Source organism: Catharus ustulatus, chromosome 1 (assembly GCF_009819885.2).
Source record: "Catharus ustulatus isolate bCatUst1 chromosome 1, bCatUst1.pri.v2, whole genome shotgun sequence".
In the NCBI taxonomy this organism is placed as follows: Eukaryota; Metazoa; Chordata; class Aves; order Passeriformes; family Turdidae; genus Catharus; species Catharus ustulatus.
In genome coordinates this window covers 61,765,226-61,788,288 of record NC_046221.1, presented here as the reverse complement: position 1 = coordinate 61,788,288, position 23,063 = coordinate 61,765,226, and the positions used below count along the sequence as shown (strand labels likewise).

Here is a 23,063-nt window from a genome sequence, read left to right as displayed (position 1 = left end):
GACAGGTGGATATCAGGAAAAGGTTCTTCACCCAGAGGATGGCTGAGAGCTGGGACAGGCTCTCCAGGGAAGAAGTCACAGCACCAACCCCGACAGAGCACAAGAAAGGCTCGGACAACGCTCGCAGGCACATGATGTGATTCTGGGGGGGGGGGGGGGGGGGGGGAACTCTGTGCAGGCCATCAGCCGCACGCGAAGATCCCCGTGAGCCCGAACTCGGGATATTCTCCACTTCCGGTTCTGTGACGCCATCCGGGGCCGGCGGGCGGGGCGCGGGGGCTGCCGGGAGCCGTAGTTCCTCCCCGCGCCGCCCCGCGGGCCGGGCCGCCCGCGCCTGTGCCTTTAAGCGCAGCCGGACGCGCGGTGCGGCGCCTGCGCGGAGCTGCCGTGACCCCGTCGTTGTCGGCGCCACCGGTGACTATCGCGGCGCTGCAAACCCTCCCGGCGGCGGCAGCGCCAGGTCCGGCTTCACTGCTGGGCGTCCCCGACCCACCCTCCGACCCCGGCCGGGGGCCATGGAGGAGCGGCCGGAGCGGGGCGGCGGGCCCGGCGCGGAAGGGCTGGCGTCGGTGGCTGAGATCCGCGCTCCCGGCCCGCGGCCGCTGCGTCTGCTGGAGTGGAAGGTGTCGGTGGGGGCGGCGGTGCAGATCGGGTCGGTGCTGGCGCTCTGCGCCCCGCTGCCGCCGCTGCCGCCGCCCGCCCCGCGCCCCGCCGGCCCCGCCGCCGCCCCGCTGCCGCCCGCCGCCAGCGGCGCCTCCGCCCGCCCGCAGCGCGGCGGCCCCGAGCGCAGGCTGCGCGCGGAGCGGCCCGGCGTGGTGCGCGAGCTGTGCGCGCGGCCCGGCCAGGTCATCGCGCCCGGGTGAGTGCGCGCCGCGGCGGCCTTGGCGGAACGCGGCTTTCGCGCTTCTTGCAGGGGGCCGGGCGGGCCCTGCTCACAAAGGCCCTTCCTCCGCACCTCTGCGCAGGGAGGCTGCCGTGCGAGGAGGAGGAAGCGGCCGGGGAGGTGCCGAGGGCTCATGCTCCACTGCCGTGTTTCAGAGCGGGGTTCTCTTAACGCTGCTTTTACTGGGAACACTGCTTGGAAATGGCAGAATCACAGAATGAGTTAGGTTGGAAGGGATCACAGTGGGTAATCTGGTCCAACCTCGCTGCTCATGCAGAGTCGCCCTACGGCTTGTTGAACGGGGTTGCATCCAGACGGTTCTGGGATATCTGCAGTGGGGGAGGCCCCACACTCTGGGGAGCCTCTTCCAGTGCACAGTCACCAGCACAAAAACCAAGTTGTTCCCGGTGTTCAGGTGGAACTTCCTCTGCATCATTTTCTGCCTATTGCCTCTTCTCCTTACATACGCGTTTTAGTTTGGTGGTTAGGTTGGTGCAAAACTCAGGGAGCAAACAGATCATTTTGTGCTCAATAGAAGAGATTTCAATGGGAAACAGCAGTGCAGCAAGGCATTTTAAAATTACTAAGTACATTACACCTAATATCAGCAGCCTAAATATTTTTAATTCTGTTGATGTTTTAATGTATAAGGCTTCACAGTTATAACCAAGATGTTCTAACTTAAACTTTCAGAAGAACAAGGGACTAAAAAACCCTCTTTTTTATGGTTTAGCAATGGGCTTATATTAATAAGGCTGAATGCTTGTTGACTTTTAAGTTTTTCAGTGCCTGATAGATAGTGGGCTGCTCAGATTTCTAGGTTAAATTGGGCAAATAGCCTGCTGCCCTGTACTTTAAGCAGATTTATTCTTTCTCAACAGGAAACTAGTTAAACAATCTACTTCCTCTGTTTTATGGCAGCAAGCTATTTTCTTTGATTGCAGTTCTCTTGATTTTTAGGTGGGAGCAGCCAGGCCTAAACTTTCTTGATTGAGATTTACTCATTTATGCAAAACATCTGTGTACAGGGGTGCTCTCACAGGTTCAAGAAAAGAAAACAGTCAGATGCATTTTTATATCAGTTAGTCATAGAACATGCTACTGAGGAGGTGCAAGCTGTATGTTTCTTGCTGTAGAGATATCTCTGAGATAAGACGATGGCTTTCCTTTTGTGCCACATCAGCACTCTGCTACTGCATCTGGCGCAGCATGGGCAGTCTTTAATACCTGATGTAGAACAAAAGTACTGTAAATGCTAGTCAGACTAAAAAAGATCTTAAAAGTACAGACTGAAATTTTAAAAGCGCCATATGCTTGATTAAATTAATGTTGCTAGCACTGAATAGAAGGGCAGATGACTTTATGTGGTCTTTTCATTGTGTTAGCTAAGCACTTGGAAGGAGAACCAGACTAAAAGTATTCTAAGTGAAAAATGTTATTAATTTAAAGTAGTCTGGGTCTGCTGCTGATATAGCAGCATTTTAGTTTTGGCTTTTCTCAATGTTAACTTCATGGACTGGAATGCACCAATTTTTATACAGTGTTCTTATTGAATTGGATAGTCGTGAGTCTGAGTGCAATTAGCAGGTCCTTGCTTTGAGGCAATTAGAAAATAAATGGTGTTCTTTATTACCATTTTTCTTAGCTTCTATAAAATTTTTATCTTACATGAGTGAAAGATTGTATTTGATATTGACTATTGCTAGGCATTACGCTTCTGGAATTCTGACTTTTCAGTCAGGTTTCTCTGTTGTGTGTTGCAGTGGTATTTACTGGGTGAGTGCAAGGGAAAAGTTCAGGTGAAGAGGTAGATTAAACATGAAGTAAGGGTAGTATTGGTCAACAATTGAAGACATAACTGCATTTCTTTGGTCGCTTAAACAGGGTTTTTTTGCAAGCATTTAATCTCTTGCCTGTGGCTTCCCATTTTGTGGAATTGAAATAATAACATTTCACTATCTATCAACAATATATCAATGTGTTAAGATATTGCATTATTAAAACACAGGTGTGATTAAAGTAACATAGCTGAAATTTATTCATCATCTGCAGAAGATGAACTTTTTGTAATTCAAACTTTCCAGAATGGTAGGTGCCGTGCTGCCTTCAGAAAAATTAACTTGGCTGATTTAGCACTGAATTCTCTTGAAACCAAAGATGTTTGCAAGTATTTGTCAGACCCCAATACACTGTAGAAGTGCTGTTTCTATTCAAAATATTTTTTCTTTTCATTAGAACATGAGAAGACAAGCTGATTTTTATTTGAGGATAAACTATGTGAGTGGCTCAATTTTCTTCTATGTTGGTTAGGTCATAATATTGCTGGAAATAAAGGTACTGTTTAGCAAAAGTCTCTCCCAATTAAGATGACGCATTTCTAACTTTTGACTATTTTTCTTTCATATTAAGCATGAGATGAAATCTTTTGCTGCGTGAAAGTAATTTTGTACATTTATAGCACTTAATTTTTTGTAGTGTTATTACTCACTTTTCAGAATTGAGAGAATGCAAACTTTCCCCAGGGGAGAGCCCAGAGCAGGAAGCAGTAGGTAGCTTTTGCTTATTCTTGCAGAGGTAAGCTTGCATCACATGTCAGACTGGAACGTGAGAGAGAAAGGTGTCTAACCTTTTAGGACTGTAAATAACAGGGAGTACAGGAAGCAGTTAATGAAAGGCCTTTGATGTTAATGAAGCATAATTTTGATGTGTAGCAGGAGCAACAAATAAAATGCCAAAAATCCTGTGCTGCTGTGTATCATTAGTGCCAGTTACCCATCAAAGTTAATAATTCTGAAGGTGCTACAGGTGTGGCAGGATTCTGGGCTGGGTTAGTATTAATGTTTTATGCAAATAGTAACACAATCTTTTCTCATATAAAATGATTGCCCTACTGATGGGACAGACTATTGCAAGGGTCTTGTTTGGCTCACATTAGAAGAGTCTTCTGAAATATTTATTACATGTATATTTAACCTGGGTATCTTTGTGACTTACCACATACCTTTAATAGCAAAAATTCATATTCTTACGCAGAGTATATTTGTGTTGTAATAAAAATCTTGTTTAAACTGTCTGGATCCTATTGAAGCAAAACTTGTTTTTTGGAGAAGATGGCAGGAAAGAGCTGGGGATTTGTTCTCTAAAGCTATAGATTTTTGTGTCATTGCTTGATTTTTTTTTTTTTTTTTTGGTGCCAGAAATTTGATTATATATCTTTAAAATAATATCTGGTTTTGGTTATCTAATGTCACATAGGCTCAGGGCCTAGTTTGCTGTACACTTAACCCCAGAACCATGCATCTTACAGTCTTCCAAGGGGAATAAAAAGCTAATGAATTGCAGTTTATTCTACAGGTAAAACACCTTGCTGTTGGTTAGAAACAAATGTTTTCATAATATCCTGGCAAATACTTAATGAAGTTATGAGTCTAAAAAAACCCCTCATTGCCAAACACTGAGAGTTGTTGAGTAATACTTAACAATCCCAATTCACTGTATCTCTTATCTAATTCCTTTTTATGCCTGAATTCATCCCATTATTTTTTTTAGTAAGTTTCAATCTGCATGTTTTTGACTTGTCTCTTTTTTCTAAGTTTTCCTACTCTCCTTTCTGCCATATAGTGTGATACCAAGAAATATTACAAGAAGGCTGTCTTTCTGGTGTTTGGTTGTGCTGGATAGTGAAAAAGTTGCAAGTTCTAATTGAGGGCTTTTGTCTTTCATTGCCTTCTTTCTTCTGTTCCTAGGCTCCTAATAAGTTGGAAACTCACAAGATCACTCATTGTAGTGGATGGCAGAGGGACAAAGTTCCTTTTCTTTTCATGTGCATGTTTTCACAAAACTTGTAGGAGCTTCTTTATCTAAGAGGATCTAGCTGCTCAGTCAGGTTTGGCTGGAGGCAGGCATCAGGCTTGCAATTTACCAGTAGTGTGGTTGTAGCAGCCTTGTGTATGCAGTTTTTCTCGGTGTGGCTTTCTTAGACCATGGTTTCCTCATTGCTTCATGCTAATATGGGGCTTGGCTGGAAGGGATGCTCAAACCAGTGCCTTCAGCTTGCATTGAGTAGGGTGTTGGAAGTCATGTAGTTGAAGATGGCTTGGTTTCTCATCTCTTTTTTTCATTCTGTCCTTCCTGCCCAATCTCCTGTAAAATGGTCCATGGTAATCAATTCCTCATTTTGTTCAGTTGGTTCAACAGAAGCGTGATGTAGGAAAAGGGGTAGTAATTTATCCTTTCAACAGTAGCCCATAGATAGGTCAGATCAAAGTGATTGTGTAAATGCCAGTAGAGTCATCAAGGCAATAAATGGCATGTCAACACTGGGGAATAACACTTTTGAGGTTGTGTGTGTTCCATTTGGCACTTTGTATGATAGTCTTTAGTAGCATTCTTATCTTTACAAGGTTTCTCCCGAGCCAGGGAATTTTCTGCTCTCTTAGTTTGTACTATGATTTACTCGTCTTACTTGAACTCAAGGACTTTTTGCTGTGTGTGAATGTATGGACCAGCAGACAGAATGAGGTATAGCTCATGGTACTGTTTTATGCATCCCATTGTAGAACTACAGTTGGGCTACAGCAGTTTTTGAAAAATGTTAGTTTGTAGATGTCTGTGCTGGAAACAGATTGTATTTTTACCCAAATGGCAATGGATTTTCTTTTTTAATTATTGCTATCTAGTTTCTTTAGGGTATTTTTGAGCTTTATTTTAATACTAGAGTTGCTTAGAAAACCAGTCTTCTTGGAAGGCAAATGTGCATATTGTTTCTTCTCAGCAACTGCCACATGGTTTTCTGTAATTGTTCTCTTCTGAAGAGAAAACTTATGGACTGGAGGACTGCAATGAGACCTTTAATCTTATGTTGCACAATAATACATAGGCGTTTGTCCTGGGAGGGATTGGAGAAGTTTGAGGAAGGAAGAGAGCATCGAGACTTTAGCTTTGAATTGTTCTGGAAGTTTGACCCAAAGAGTTTTTCTTCTCTTGAGCAATCTCACTTGCATACCTACTTGGCCCTTTCTGATTTGATGACTCTGTTGTTTGATGTTAACTTAAGGGTTTGCCCTAGCAGGGATCACAACTGTTTGGATTTTCAAGGTCAGATTTATCTAATGGAAGACTCCCCTTAGGTAAATGGCTAATCAAACATTCAAACTCACTGAATAAAAGTGAATATGGGGTGATGGTATTGCGAATTCTTAAACATCAACAAGAGTATATAAAAATATATTCAGGTGAGACATAGTAGTCTCTAGGTTCAATAAAGAGCTGTCAGCCTTTAAATTTTTGGACCTCTTTTGGAAAATGATAATAGACAGTTAATTGTAAGTTGTCGTGAAATATTGTTATGGATATCTATTTTGTATAGTTAAAAAGTTGAAGATTAACTTAAGGTCTTCTACCATATATATGGATAGCTCAATTGACAGTAGTTGCCTTTTGAAGCATATAGGGGAGCATGAAATTGCTTCCTGGAGAGCAATTAATGAATTACACGTTACACTTTAAGGATCTTGAGTTTACATTTTTCTATAGGTTTGGTTTTGCTGAAGTTAGATCTACGGAATTGGAAATAGGGGAAATACAGAACTGTCACCAACAGGAGAGACTGGTAGTCTTAAAAAGACTGTGGAAGATGAAAAGATTCCCCCAATTTTCTTTAATGCAGTGTTAAAGGAAATGCTTTCTTTTTTAAGACAAGAGTTGGAATATTGCCAGGTCACTATTGCACTAATACCATTTAAAAAATATTTTAAGAAAAGGCTTTTCTACAACTATTCCAAGAAAATGTGTAGTGCAAGACAGTGATTCTGACACAGTAGAATTGAATAATGCCTATTTGTTTGCTTTCTAGTGCTTCCTAATTTAAAAATCACATCAAAGACTTCACAGCATTCGAAAAGGTGAAAGGCAAGTGGTCTTGGTCCAAGCTTAGTGGAATGAATGCTTTGGATTCTCATTCATGAAAGGGCCAGGGGGGGAGCAAGTGGCCCTAGCCAAGGAGAACATTGCTCAGGAAGGCAATTTAATTAACTTTACAGCTGTTTATTGCATTTATCTTTCATAAGATGAGCAGCTTTTTAAACTGTTGTCCTCTGCTTTCAGAGCATGTTGAGCTTCTGGGCTCACATGGTGCTGTTGCTGTCATATGGTTGTTGTCAAATGTGGAGCTGCTGCTCCTTGTTTGAACACTGTGGTGTAACTTAGGACAGTTCAATTCATAGTTGCTCTTAAGTGTGTTAAGAGTTGTTAATTTTTCCTATCTAAGTGTGTTCATTTGGTTTAACAGCAAGTCCCAGAGGACAGCACGCAGGATGTAGTGTCCAGATTGTTTGACACAGTATCTATGAAGGGAAAGGACGGAGGGGGCTGTTAGACTTGAGGGTTGTGCATCCTGCAGTCAGCCTCTTCCCGTTTTGTTGTTTGGAAGTAGCAGACAAAGGGACCCGTGATTAAGTGCATGGTTTCAGTGGGAAAGGTGATAAAATGTTTGGGGAAAGTGTAATATTCTGTTACTAGATGCAACCTTCCAAGGCAGAGGGGGAGAGATCGCAGAATCCTCCCAGATTTCTTTTCACAGGATGAAGTAAAGCCCATGTTTATAGCTTTGATGTCACTCTGTGTGTATGTGTGTGTTTGAAGCTGTCTCTCTCTGTCACCCTTTTCTGCTTTAGTGTCCAGGCTGTTTCGGTGTTCATCTCTTGCTGTTTCTGTGGATGTGAGCCTACAGGTGCAGGAGGCAAACCAGATTTGTGCTGGTAATTAGAGGTGCTCTTGACTGGGGATAGGAGGAATGCAGTGGTAAGTTAGTCTGAGATAAGGGAAAATTATGTGCCTTTATCTGAGTGAGAGGTGCATGCCTGAAAAAGAAACAAAAATTAGTCAGCGGTGGGATTAATCCAAGACTGTTGTCCAGATTTGCAGCAGTTCATCTGCGAGTACCTGACGCGAAAGTTCGAGTGTTGTTTGAGAAACATCAGGTTTAGGTTAATTATTTTCTGTCAAAAGAAGGCTGTATAGTCACTGCTCAGTCACTTCAAATTTTTTAATAACTGCTGCTTAGATTGCCAGCGTTCATCATGTAGATTTGGATTGATCCTGCAGTCAGATGGATGTTGCTGAACTCTCAGGTGGAGTTTTGCAGCATGTGTTTGAGAACTGCTGTGTGACTGGGTAACACAATAGTCAGAGAGAAGTGGCAATAGAAAAGCGAATGCATGAAAGTAATATCAGCAGCTGACGATAATGGGGGGAGTAGGCTGCAGAACTGTTTATTGCTTAAATGAATTACTGAGATATGACAGACTGTTTTCTTCTGTGATTATTAGAAGTGCTAAAGAAACAAGTTACAGAGTTACGGGCTTACATCCTTCCACTTCTGAATTCATTCTGTGTGAACTTCATAGTTTTGATGGGGTTCTATTTAAAAGCATTGAGAACTGTATTTTTACCTTTTCCCTTTAAAAACAAAATGGTCTTGAATTCTCCTAAATAATAATACTTCTGATTTAAAATGTTCTAAATAAAAACATATTGTAAATAATATTTGAAAGAGTTACTAGATCTTATGCAAAGGGCACTGCAAGCCATTTGTCAGGAGTTTTTTGTACCTTTTTATTATGCATTGTTAGCTGTTAACAGTGGATTTTTGAAACGTGCAAGAAGCTATTCATGGGTGAATGCATAAAAGGTGAAAGAGGGTTACCTCTTTGCTTGTAATGCAAACTATTTTCCAGAAGTAAATGGAAATACTTAAAGCCTTGCAAATCATGGAAATAAACTTACTTTAAGCTTAAGATGTTTTTTGATAATAAATAAAACCCAGAAACTCTGGACCTGGGTTTCTCTTGGCATTTATGACCTTAGTCTAAACCTGAATAGGTATTTTGCCTGAAAAATAGAAGAAAAAAGTTCGTAACACATGAAGTCCCTAGTTGTGAATAGTCTGTATTTAACAGAGGAAAAATAATCTCAAGACCAGTATTTCCCCATTACCTTTGGATAACTGAGATGATGGCTTGAAGTGTGAACTGTACTTTCTGTGAGCTACTGCTCACAGCAATTGTTACCTAGTCCTCTAGGCTAGAGTATGGGGGTTTTGTTTGGGTTTGGGGGTATTTTAGCAGAAGGTCTGACTTGTTTGGGTGTGACCTTTGGGGTTCATGCATGTTTGAAATGCAGCTGTGTTTGCTGTCCTTGAGTGTGAGTCAAGTGGCTGCTGTAGCGGACATTTCCTCCGACAACTTGAAGAGGCTGTAGGCCATGTGTTGCCTGTAGCAACAAGGACCATGTGTCCTTGTGAGTCCTTGGCATTTTTAATCAATTATTCAAGGACTCCCTTGGCTTCTTCACAGATATTAATGAGGATTAAATAAATAAATATATAAATCCAGTTGTTAAATACTCTTACATGGCAAGACTAAGGTGATTCAGGCTTTGAAAATATCCTTGCTACAGAACTGGAGTCATATGTAACAAAGGCTGTGGATTGAATTAAGTTGGTTGTAGGGGTTCTAAATGCTGCAGACATACCACAAAATACTGTTCTGGTATAAGCAAACAAAAATGTAGTGTTTCAGAAATCTGACTAATGAAAACTGTAGAAGCAGGCTTTAGGTTAATTCTAACTTCATCTGACAACTAAAGGATTTTGTGCTCATATTTTTTCTAGGTCTGTTGGTTGATTCAGTAATGGTTGGTATTAATAATCATTGATCTGATACTGTGTTCATTCGGTGCTTTTCCTTGACAGTTGCCAGTAACACTGTCTTGAGCGTTCTGCCAAACCAGGGCAGTGACTTCTGTTCACTTGCACACCAACATCTCCTTTTGCTGTGTTAGTACACTGCGAATTGGAAGGGCATATGGCATCAGATTGAGGACAGCAGCTTTGAGTGATCACAGTGACAACTTGGTCTGTGTGTTTCTTGTGGTGTTTGGCATCTCTCTTTATACCAAACAGATCTGGGGAAACCCAGCAATGCCTTGGCTGCCATCACTCACATGAGATACTAGTCAGTGCAGGGCAGTAGCTTCATCTTGTAAATTTGCACTATATTTTCCGTACCAATGCATGGTCCCCTAAGAAGACTTTAAGATAATAAATAAAACTTATGTTTCCATCACTTGAAGTTGTCCAAGCTAGTCTTTACAGATAGGCAAGCTAAATGCTAACAAAGTGACCTGGTTACTGTGGAGAGAAAATGTGAGTTGCTCAAACTGTCTGTCTTTCCCCAGTCTTTATGAAATATGTACATGCTTACTGGACTGCTCTTACCAGCTGCTTGACTTTAAAAGCTGCAGAAAACTTATTTAGGATTGGTGAGTTCTACCTTGCAGGGTACTGAGATCATCTTTTCTGGATGTGCCAGAGGAGGGAGTGGACTTTCAGTGGAAATAGGAGGGTGGGGAGTAAAGAAAGTAGGCCATTGCTTTTCTCTGGCAGCATGACATTGGAGCTGTTGCCTCTGGAAGTAAAGCCAAGGTGGAAGGTCATGGTTAATGTACAGTCGGGTTAGACTTGTTCTGAGTAGCAGAGGGAACTTCTCTATTCCTGTGTTGTGCTGAGTATCCGTAAGATACAGAGCTTTACTAAAGACAGCTACAAAGAGGTCTCATGGCCGTCGTACTCGTGTGCTGCAGCTGGCCAGACTCCCCTCCACTTTTTTTTTTTCACAATGCTGCTGACTTGAAGCAGATGTTCTTAAAAGACTTGGTTTAGAAACAGGATGTAAGTGTAGAAGCACTGGGAGAACAGTGGTGAGTTATGGTTACCTGCATCCTGAGGCTGTTGGTAAATATCTGTTCTTATTCATGATTGTGGCCACAAAAAATAAAATTTTACCTGATTTCTGTGTTGTTTAAAGTACATCTGGAAGGAACGTGAATACGGGCCCAGAGTGGGTTTCCTTATTTACTAGTTCAAGTTCCGTTGTACCAAATGTACCAAAGAAACCACGTGGGTAGTTTGTGGTTCTGCTGCAGTCATTTAGCAATACCCAGGCTGCCTATTGGAATGAACTGCCACCTCCATGGTTGGTCAGAAAAAAAAGTTTGCTTGTCACAGTGTAGTCCTACTTACCCAATTGCTTCACCCAACTCATCTGCACAGTTGGGACAGTTTGTAAAACTAGAAAAAGATTTTGCATTTTTTGTGGCAGTTTCCTTGGAATGTTGTTGTTGAAGTAGATAATTACCGCTGCTTATCACTTTGTGGATCCTGAAGAAGAGGAAGATGCTGTTAATGTTTCCAGCAGTAAAGTGTGCTGTAGTTCCTCATACTTGGAGTGGAAGGGAGAATCTGTTTATTCTTTGTAGAAATGGAGTAGGGAAAGGCTCTGTTCTTCTAAGTGGATTTCACTTACAACCCAGAGAACAGAACTGGCAGAAACCTAAACCCGTTTTTGATATATGTTGCCATTTAAGACCAGACATGAGCACTTGGATTCAGCTCTTTTGTCTGATAATTGGCTTTGATTTTGGCCATTACATTTTGAAAATCCCTCCCTTCAGCAGTAAAAGGAGAGGTTCCAGGTGTGAAATTTTTAAAAGTCATTCTACTTGAGGTGTGTGTTTTTTCCTTTTTTAGTAAATAAAACGTGCTATAATTTAAGTATATCTAGGCCTTAATAGAGTTCAGGCTTTCTTTCTGGAGCACGAAGTAGTGTTGGGCTTTTTCCCTGAGAGAAGTCTGCCTTAGATCCTGATAGTTGTAACTGAAACTTGACCTTTTGGTTTTATGTGCTCAGAAGTTTATCAGGGCTCTGGAGTTTTTCCTCTGGAGTTTGTCCTTTGGGTTTAGCATCACATTAGAGAACAGTATGACAGAGGACTTTATATCGTGTACTTTTTATTTTATCTCCAGTATCTAAGTGTGACCATGAGTTCTGGTTATGTTTAGATTTTGCAGGGGCAAAACTACTGTTTAGTGGTCAGGCTTGGTATGAGGTAAGGTACAGAGTAGAACTCTAATTTTCTTAATAAAGTCTTTTCTCTTGCATGTCCAATCACATCTTGACCCAGGAATGTGCCAGCATCTCCTGTTGCATAGGAGGAGTATGAAGTTACCTTGGCTGCAGGGTAGAGAATGTCTAGAGATATCGTGGCTTCCAAGATGGCATTGGAAGGTGTTTTTTTCTTCTGAACTATGGAGAACCAATTCCTTTAGGGTATAAACTCAGTGTAATCTCTTAAGCATGTTTCTGTAGCTTGTACCATGGACGGTTTTTTGGCCTTTTAGGTGTGTCTGTAATTTCTGATTCATAAATTGAGCACATGGTGAGGATGAAAAATTCTGACATGGTCATTAGTGTGTGTTGGTAGCCTAAAAAGGAGCTTAGCAATGAATCAGCATAAAAGACAGCAAGATAGACATATTGTCAAAAGGAGTGGGGAGGCAAATGAAATAATGCAACCAATGTGGGGGAAGAGGGGGGACCTAAATTCTGTGAAATCTGTTAAATAATCATGCAGTGAATTGCCACTAGTGAAGGGCCACTAAAATACTTAATCTTGTGCAATTCTTCTAAAAAGCCAAGACTGATTATTTGTTTTCTCTGAAATACATACTATGAAAAAAAGGAGATCTAAGATGCCTACGCACAAAGAGGAGGTGTAATCTCCAAGCAGAAGATGACTGCGAGTGGGATGAGCATAGCTCTGCACTTTTGTAAATGGACGTACTGGTAGTATGATGGCTTGTGGAGGCTTCTTTTGAAATAAACCTGACCCGAATCTAGTTTTTGCTCTCAAAGAGGAAAATAATCCTCATTGTGGGCATGAACTGCAGTTTTGTTAGTAGAGTCGTCATTCTTCTGGTTGTTGAAGAACAAGGGACACGCTGCAAGTAAGCAGTTGCAGGTATTATTTAGAAACTGGATTTCTGCTTGGAATTCCCAAACACTTAGTAGTCAGATATATAAATGAGAGATTTGGGCATGCAAAACAGTTTTTTTCACGTTGCAGTCTGTTTATTGCAGTACAGATTTGAGGCCGCACTTAAAATTCTACAGCCAATTTATGAAAGAAGCTTGGGTTTTGTTGGTTTTTTTGCTTTTTGATTGGAGTCTTTAATTAACTGCTTGACTTAAATTTTTTTTTTAAATATTAGGGAGATACTGTAGCTCATCACAGAGTTGGTGAAATTTTGTAGTAACTGAACTATATCTATTTATTAGAATTTTTTTAATAAAAGGTCTGAAAGATCAGTTTCTCCATCTGTAATGAAGAAAACAAGTGTCTTATAGTGACTGTTAAGTATTTGAGAGAAAATAATGATATTTTCAAGACAATTTCGATAACTGGATGAGGAATACTTCAGTTTGACTATTAAACTGAAAAGTAGAGTTTGTCTTCTAAAGAGTTTGGAGTAGTGAATGTCACATTTCTGTTTCCAGCTCTAATTTCTGGTTTGATTTAGTCATTGTGTAAAAGAAAGAATAAAATATCAGTTCCTGTGTCTTTATTGTAAGATGTGGTGAGTCAAGGTTTAAGGATCAGATTTTTAAAATATTTTTATGAGATGATTGAAGCAATATATATCTGCCATGGAAATAATAAACTAACATGAAGTTGGTATAAAACTCGTCTGCCTCAGTGTTTGGCACTCATCAGGCTACACCTCAAATCCTGGGTTAAATTTTGGACTTGTCAGTACAAATAGGACATCGAAACCCTGGGGCATGTCCAGAGAAGGGCAGTGAAGCTGGAGCACATCTGATGAGGAGCAGCTGAGGGAACTGTGGGTGTTTAGTCTGGAGGAAAGGAAATTCAAGGGAGGACTTAGCACTGTCTATAAATGCCTGAAAGGAGGCTTTAGCTGGGTGGGAGTGAGTTGCTTCTTCCAAGTATCAAGCAGTAGGAGAGGAAATTGCCTCAAGTTGTGCTAGAGGTGGTTTGTACTGGATATCAGGAGAAATTTCTTCCATGGGGAGGGTTGTCAAGCAATGGAATGGGCTGCCCAGGGAAGGGGTCAAGATGCCATCCCTGGATGATTTAAGACATGCAGATGTGGTGCTTAGGGATGTGGTTTAATGGTGGACTTGGCAGTGTTAGGTTAATGGTTGGATTCAGGGATTTTAAAAGAAGAGAACCTGGGCACTTCTGTGATGTTGGAGTTTCCACTTAGGTTTTCATTTCATTTTCATGTGTAGCTCAGTAGGGTTTTAATGGGGAGCTGCATCTAAGTGAACGTAAACTGTTTCTGGACAAACAATACTCGTTCTCATCAAACTTCCTTGCTAAAATGTGGTTAGAAATTGACCTTACTGTGTGATTCAGTGACTTTTAAAGTTGTGAAAATTAATAATTTTAAAATTTAGATGGTTATCTTTTTCACCATGTTGTGGCAAAAGCATATAGATTAAGGGACTGACGCTTGAGTCATAACCAGAATTTATTCTTTGAATTCATTCAGTCTATGGTTTACTAATCTACATATCTGTAATCTGCCTTCTGTAAATGGAATGCCTACGTCTTTTTCAGGACTGTCTTGGTGAGGCTGGAAGGATGCAGCCATCCTGTTGTTATGAAAGGCTTGTGCGCAGAATGTGGCCAGGACTTAACTCAGTAAGTACTGCTAGGTCTTTTTTCAAGCTCTCGTCTATTAAGAGTCATAAAATATCCTCAGCTGGAGGAGACTTGGAGGTCATCTAGTTCCAACCCCTTTGCCATGAGGAGGGATACCTTCCACTTGACAAAGTTGCTCAGGGTCCCATCCAGACTGGCCTTAAACGTTTTCAGGGATGGGATGTCTGCAGCTTCTCTGTGCAAGCTGTTCCAGTGCCTCATCACCCTCACAGAGAACAATTCTATTCTTATAGCTAATGAAACCTACCCTTTTTTGTTTAAAGCCATTCCCCCTTGTCCTGTCTCCACACATCCTTGTAAATAGTTCCTCTCTAGGTTTCTCTTAGGCCTTTCAGGTTGCTAAAGGTTGTAAAGAGAGGTCTCCACTCATTTAGAATTCAAGAACTGTGCATGCTCTTTTCTCATGGAGATAGTGTATGGCAACTTAGGTAGAAAATACAAGGAGCACATGTAGAGAGGTAAATTTCTCATCACACTTTGCTTTCTGTGTACTCACCACTAAGACTGAGAGTTGCATGGTGTGTCAACAGTGGCTTGCTTAGTAAGGCTGAGAACTTTATCTGTGCAGGTGCAAATAGCTGAGAGGTACTAGCGGTCTCATGCATATGAGCTTACTTCATGTGTACTGTGTCTGAATGGGAGCTAGCTTGTCTCCATGCTCTCAATTTAAGGCTTCTTAGCTCTTTGCAAGTTTTTTTGTGAGATACTCTGCCATGGAACTAAAGGAATTTAAGCCTTAGGCAAAAAGGAAACCAAATTCAAAAGATGATTGTATTTCTCCTTTGTTGTGTTTCATTGCTTGGTAAAGAGGATGTTTCTTATGCATATCAAATTACTAATTCAACAGCTGTTCCAAAACGAGCTCTATAGTTGCCTGGATTTTATAAATTAATGTTACATACTCATTTCATTTGACTGGAAATACTTTGATTTCATTTTAATTCATGCTCATAGTTACGAATTATTTTATGAACGTTATCCCACAATCCAGTGCGAGTGAACTGAATATTGTGAGTGCTTTGCAAGAAGCAACCTGGTTAATGTTTGGGTAAACTTTTTATTTAAAGTTAAATGTTAATATTTTGTAAACAAGTATTATTTGGCAAACCTAGCAAAGTTAGAATAATCATGATTAGAACTTTTTCTGTCCTGAATGAGTACTTCATTTGAGGTTTGAATACAATCGCATCTAAATATTGCTCTACTGCTATAGTTTTCTACGATAAATGCAGACAGATTCAAGGTGTCCAGCAAATTAAGTTGTTTTCACTTAATACTTCTTACTATGTCTTACGTGTCTGTCTTCATTTCATACAAAATGGCTTATACATCTGAAATACTGTGTTATGACTGCTAAGCCTACATCAGAAGACAGTTGAAAATCATTTATGCTTTTCTTGCTTGGAGAAAAACAAGTACAGTGTTCTTAGCAGTCATTCAACTAATGGTCTGAAAGCGGTTAATGAATTTCAAAGGTTCATTTAAAATACTACTCAGGGTGATAGATTAGATTTTCTGAAGCAAAGGATGTAAGGATGCTAAAATGTACATGTAAACTTCAGACCAAATACAGTAATTTCACGATTACAAGCCGCACTGACTATAAACCGCATCTCCGGGTGTTGGCAAACATTTCGTTCTTTGTCCATACACAAGCCGCACCCAATTATAAACTGCTGTGTCGTTCGCAGCGAGGACCTGCATGCAACAAAGTTGCCAAATAGTAACAGAATCGCGGGATGGCGGGGTTTACTGCCTCAGCTTGGGCATGAGGGCTCGGGGCTGCTGATGGGGCCAGGTGGCCCAGCTCGGCAGGGCCACTCGGGGCCAGCCACCACCACCGCTGGGCTCGCTCGCCCCGGCCCGGCACTGCGCTGTGGTGGCAGGGGGGCACGGAGCCCACCAGCACCTGCGACGGTGGTGGGAGGTGGGGATGGAACCCACTGGCACCCACGACGGCGGCGGCAGGAGGGGACGGGAGCCCCCCTCCTCCCCCTGGGCCGTGGGGCCAACAGGAGAGAACGCTCCCCCCCACCGTGCTGCCTGCACAGAGCCCGGCTCCACCCGCTGTGCAACAAAACGGTGCAGCTTGTAATCGTGAAATTACTGAAAATACTTTTGTTCCTAGACATCAATACTGCCATACATCATGGTACAGGGAAAGATACCTGTCTGTGGTTGTGTCTGCCTCAACTCAGCTCAGTACAGTTGTTCCTCAACAGTTTGCTTGTCATAAAGTGAAATCTGGTTTAAGTTTAACTCTTTTTGTAGATCTGGTACCAAATCTTCTCGTTGATAGGACTGGTACGTGGGAAAACTAAAAGGTGTGCATGTGTCACCTAGGACAAAATCTGTATGGTAGTATTTCTTAATATTGGTGAATCATGAATTAAGTGTCAGAATTCCCAATAAATTGATTAACCTATGCTAGTGAAAGGGATCCTATGCAGGGATACTTGGTCAGTTTTCAAGCAGTTTTGTACTGTGTGTGTGCTCACCCTGTCTCACATGCATGTGCACACACGAGGGTGACACCTATTCTGTGTTGATATCTGTATATGCACACATCTGTATACCAGTAGGGCTGTGTGTATAATATGCACATAAATAAAATAGACACACGCATACAGAGTTCCTCACTCTTTTTTCTGCCAGTGGAAGGAACATGTAAGGGGATTTTTTTTGGATGGTATTTTTGAAGCAGGAGAATTCTGTAAGTCATTCTGTGTGCACAGAGTAACTTTGCCTATCCTTTGCTTATATTTTTCATACTCTGACTTGGAAAACAAGTAGATAATTGAATGCCGAATGATTGCAGAAAAAGCAGAAAGAAACAGGGTTCCTTTCTGGTAGTTTTAAATTTGAGTGATTTGGTAGTTATACCTAGTTTATATCTTGTTTTTTGACGCAAATCAATACATCCATGTGTTTCATAGTGTTATGTGTCACAAAATAATTGTATGGAAGTGTAACTTACTACAGTGACTGCATGTTTTTTTCTGGTGAGCTTCTTTGATCTCTATCCATTTTGTCTAGTAACTTGCATTAGGAAGAATTTGGAAGAGTGTGTTTGTTAAAATAGCACTTTTTAGTCATATTTTTGGTGGTAATTAGTTTGAGGCCACAGATTTTAGTCTGTTTAACATTTCACTAAACTGTTATTCTCTCGTGTTCTCTCTTCCCTATGTGATTAGGATACGAAGCAAAAATGGAAAACAGAGCGTGCCATTATCCACGGCAACGGTATCAATGGTTCACAGTGTCCCAGAACTAAAAGTTAGCTCTGAGGTAAGTATCATCATGATTTCTTTGTTCATGCCTTCCACAGTAGCTCCACAGTTGAGAAACTTAATTACAGTAGTTTTATAAATGTTCTGTGTACTTGATACTGGAATTTTGGCTTCCCTTTGAAGATGAATTCGGTATTGAACATCAGTAGCCCCAGGGATTTGTGAGTTATCTTAGTGTAGATTGATTTTTCTCATGGTTTATTAGTTTTTATTAGTTAAAACCTAGGGATTTTTTTAGAACTGTACACTGAAAAGATGTCACTTTGACATCAACCTGCAAACTTACTAGTTGAACATTTTTGTCACCAAGAGTGAGCAGTTGGAAAAGTTCCATTAGCTAAAATCTGTTCAAAGCTTGCAATGTCTCTGAAACCTAGCTTTAACCTTCACCTTGAAATTTGACCCACTAGATACAGTGAAACTAATTTGCTTCAACTTACCTGGATGTTAAAATTATTTCTTCATTTTTCAAGTATTCCAAGTATTCTGAATTCATGAATATTTCAAATATTTGTCTCAGTTTTCAAAATATGCTTGTTTATACCTCAATTATAGGGGAGAGGAGCATGTCTGTTTTGAAGATGAACATTCTGTTTATCTTCTTTATCAACCTAATCTCTCTTTACTTTTTCATGTTGCTACTTGGTACTTTTTTTATGGTAATTCTTCAAAGCACACCAGTGAGGAGAACTGTGAAGATATAAGCAGCAAGAGGTGTCCCCATCATAGAGGAGTGTTTCAAAGGGCACTTTGCACTTGATCCTTGCTGCTTCATAGTGCTCTAACTTAAAATTCAGCTGTCTTGAGGGTAACACTGCAACTTGCTATCAGAACACAGAGCTTCGAGTGGTACTTGCAAAGTTTGTAAATACATGCAGGGAGAGTAAACCACTCATATTTACTGGATTATAAAGTCTTAATATTAGTGCCCATGTGACACTGCATAATCTTATGTATGTCTGAAGGCATACATTCTGTAATCTGAAGTTTGTAGGTATCATTTCTATCAGCAGCAGCTTCAGTTTTATACTTAGCATAGGATTTTCAGACATATTGTGCTTAATGATGCAAAATTGCTGGACATAACAGTCAAAAGTTCTCAGACCTACTGATGAATTTTCCTTTGTGCTCAAAGCTACTTTTATTTCCTGTCAGGACACTGGGCCTTTAATGAAGTCATTGGTTATTTATTTGTTACATTTGAAAGTTTTATGTTGAGTTTTTGAATTTTAGGAGTTAATAGCATGTCAAAGATCTAAGAATAGACTTTGACAGCATTTTTTTTCTGTAAAAAATTTTAGCAGCTGCCATTGCTGCAGTTATGTTGAGACATCATTTCTTGTGCAGTTAGTTTGTAGCAGAAGGACTTCTGTACAGTACACTAAAGACAATACACCTATTGTATTTCTGCGAAGCTAAGCTTAGCAGTGAATATTTCTGTTACAGCAAGCTGAGCAGCTGGGAAGAGAAGATCAACAGCGACTACATCGAAATAGAAAACTGGTACTCATGGTAGATTTGGACCAGACACTGATTCATACTACAGAACAGCACTGCCAGCAAATGTCTAATAAGGTATTTGGGGTTACCTTTCAATATAACAAGAGGAGTGTTTCTAAAATTGAGTCTTTAAAAGAATATTCTGTGGTTAGGTGAAATTGTAGTTGAAGAATAAAAGAAAATGAGAAACAAGTATTCTGTAATGTGTTCCTTTTTTTCTACATTTAAATTGACATTTTTCTTTCTTCCATTCATACTTTCCTGCACTTTTCCTTTCTAATCATTTTGAGAGCTGTTTCAGGTAGCTATTTTTGATCTCTGCTTTCCTTCCTCTGCAGTTAACAAGCTGAGTTCTCAGTAATAGACTATTTTCCCTCCAAGTCTGAGGCAGATACAGTGAATTGCTGTTCCAAGTCCCTTTTTGAGCAGTCCTGTGTGTTCATATGTCTGTCAATCCATGAGTATGTGTAGGGATTTTTTTTAAATCTTTCTTGGGAGAATGAGGCGGGGACAGTTTGTGTGTTGTGGTTTAATTTCTTCATGAAACACTTGTTATTGAACTGACAAGGCTTGTATTGGCTTGCAACATTTCTAATTTGGAAGCTCTAAAACAAGAGACTTGTTGAAATGTGTAGTGTCTGGAATAAGAAGATGCAAACTCAAACATCAACATCATGCAAACTGTGATTGTCTAGTTATTTTCTTTCCTCTTGCCATTCTTGCATGTCCAGTAGGGTCAGCATCTGTTCACAACTGCTAGGAAAAAGCAAGCCAGAAATGTACATTGCAATTAAGAGGAAAGGGAACCATGAATATTCAATTTAAGCATTAAAAAATCTAGGGTGTCTGAAAGGCTGTGCTTCTATCAGATCAGTATAAATTTGTGGTTTGAAGAAAAATAATTTTTAAAGTATTTTAGGTTTTTAACTGGAATCTTTATTAGGAAACTTCCTTCCTGGTTTACTCTGATGTTATGTTTCCATAGACAGACTTTGTTGGATGAAGAAAATACTTTCTCTGAGCTCAATGCATATTGAAATGAATCTGTCAGAAGTTTACGGAGAGGTATTGATTGTAGTGAGATCCTGAACTTCTCTGAAACAAGCAGGTTGGGAAATTTCTCAGATTGGTCTGCCATAAGTAAAGGTTTGAATGAAAGCCACCTGCATCATAAATTTTTCAACAGTACAGCTTCCTGCATTTGAAAGCTTTATTGTTGGGCTGCCTGGCACAGAGCAAAAATGTGGTTTGGATTTTATTGAGCCACATAATCTTTATCTCATAGGACCAAATAAAGTTGAAGTGAGGGATGAGGGTAGCTCTGGAATGCTGGCATTTTTGTCTGCTATTTTGATAATATTCAACATGGTTTTTCTTCTAGGGAATATTTCATTTTCAGTTAGGTCGAGGTGAGCCAATGCTGCACACCCGTTTGCGTCCTCATTGTAAGGAATTCCTGGAAAAAATTGCCAAGCTCTATGAATTACATGTTTTTACTTTTGGCAGCAGACTGTATGCACATACAATTGCAGGTGAGTAGTATGTTACGTTTAACAATATATACCTACCCTGCCTTCATTCTGATATAATTAATTTTCTTTATGCAGTTGTTTTCAAGTATTTGTTCTTTGTTTTGTGCAAAACCACCTCCTAAATGCTTCAGTAAGTAGAGCTTATAGCCTGTTTACAGAGCAGTGCCTATATGGCTTGTAAATTTAGAAATAATACTTTTTTTCCCCATCAGATGTGCTTCGCATCATTGATGGTTAGAGAATCAGATTGTTAACTAGTGCCTTCTTACTAAGCAAGAAATTATGTTGATGGACCCTAACAGTGATCTGCAACTTCATTTGTCTTACAGATCTAATGTAACTGTTTCATAAAATTCAACAATGTGACATCATCTTGTCCTGTGGGGAGCACCACTCCCCCCGTCTTGTTTCCTTTTACCAAAGGAACTTCTGCTGCTGTATATTAATTTACAACAATTCTGTTTGTGTCCTGATATACACTTACTTCATGAAAAGCAGAAATCTAGCAGTATTTTCACTTATTTTTCTCAGGAATTTAAAAATATTTTCTTGTAGTAAGTGAAAACTTTATCTAAATTCTAACAGTAGTAGTCTATTGTGTGGGTCACTAGCTGAAATGTTTTCTTTTTTCCAAGAAGCATAAAAGAAACCTGCCCTGGTTATGCAAGTGTATGAGTCTGAATCATGTTAGGAGGGACATCATGTGTTTAAACTGTCAATATGGGGTGAAAGCCAATTTTAGTTTTCCCTGTCAAATCTCCTCCTCAAATTTCCCTTTATCAAGTCTGTTGGTCTGAGACAATATGATATTTTAGGTTATGACTCTGTCAATCCATGCTGCTGTTCCATGTCTCCTAGCTTTTTTTAAGTTGTCTTTCACATTTGCTTTTTTTTTGTCATATTGTCAGGAGTGTTTCAATCAACAGTAATCCCACTTCTTGGCAAGAAAGGAAAATTCCAAAATAGTTACAGACCTAGCTTTGCTAGTTACTTCTAAAATGCTTGAGAAAAAAAAATAAAGTCAAACAATTCTTTATGCATGTTAAATACCATCAAAGAGGCTTGTAAGGACAACTATAAGAGATACTGAATGACAATGTACAGTATTTCTCTAACCAGAATGTGATGCTTGCTTGTGGTGTCCAGCTAATACTCCTTGAAAGATTTGAGGCATGTGCTGTTCTACCAGTCCAAGTGAATGTTTCTATGTCACTCAGTCTTGACCATAGTTTGAAGAATCTTCCTAAAGCTTTGTCAGTCTTGCTGTTGGGTTAAGTGTTGTGTACTGCTAATGCATGAGCAATTCTGTGCCTTTCTGTCCTCCTTAGAATGCATTTTTATCTTCTGTGGCAAAAGAGGAATAGTTATCTAATGCACTAGGTTTAAATACATGGTAGTCAGAAAATGAGGGGGCAGTCTTCCTCACCTGGATCTGCATGGTCAGAAGCTGTCTAGCAAATGGCCTTCAGAGCTAGGGAGGAATTGCAGTTAACTCACAATGTCTAAGTGCTTTTCCTGTCTTCTCTCAAAGTGTGATTTGATCCTCTGCCCATTTTAGTCTCTGAACTCCCATGTGGATTACCCTGTAGTCCCTGTGCTTCCACAGGCTGACATTTATTGAGGTCATCATACTCAAGCTACGCCATTTATTCTGTAGAGAAAATAGCCACCAAATGAGCAAATTAGGGTATTGCTGCTTCCTCTCACCCACAGACTTCTGGATTTCTGCTGGAAGCTGTTTAACCTCATCAAAAGCATTCAAGCTGCAAGTGGGTTATATTAGCAGTGCTGGCAATAGTTTCAGCTAAAATCTGTGGACAGTGTCTTTGGTCCACCTGTGCAGCCAAGATGCAGTACTAGAGAAATACATAGCTGATATATGTAGAGAACACTTGATGGCAGTATTGGTTAAATGGTTTCTCACTGGGCTGTTTGATACTTGTTATCCCTGTATTACATAAAGAACTTTTAATAGAATACTGGGGATCTTTTTCGTGAGAAAAAGGTTGTTTGCTTAGGTCCTCTGTAGACATCCTATATATCTTTGTGGTTTCTGAATTCCGACCTGCTCCTTTCATGTCCTAAAAGGCTTTTGAAAAGAGATGACATCTTGTCAGTCCTTTTCTCTCATCTCAGCTGACTCCTGCCAGCTGTTAAGTGGGATTAGCTGATATTTGTAAACACCATTTGTATCTGCTGAAATAATTTATCCTAAACCCTTTTCTAGTTTGATGTATTTACAAAGTGATATCTGGTAGTATGTTTATGAAG

General features: G+C 40.3%; 1 protein-coding gene across 1 annotated transcript in view; it reads left to right on the top strand.

Annotated features, from left to right (window-relative positions):
* Window positions 1-782: 782 nt before the first annotated feature.
* CTDP1 (CTD phosphatase subunit 1) overlaps window positions 783-23,063 on the top strand; it is a 110,362-nt gene continuing 88,081 nt past the window's right edge. Inside the window, exons 1-5 of the mRNA XM_033069683.2 lie at window positions 783-859; window positions 14,366-14,449; window positions 17,665-17,758; window positions 19,207-19,335; window positions 20,642-20,792. Coding sequence (XP_032925574.1) covers window positions 14,409-14,449; window positions 17,665-17,758; window positions 19,207-19,335; window positions 20,642-20,792 — 415 coding nt within the window. The 5' untranslated portion in view covers window positions 783-859; window positions 14,366-14,408. The remainder of the gene's footprint in view (window positions 860-14,365; window positions 14,450-17,664; window positions 17,759-19,206; window positions 19,336-20,641; window positions 20,793-23,063) is intronic.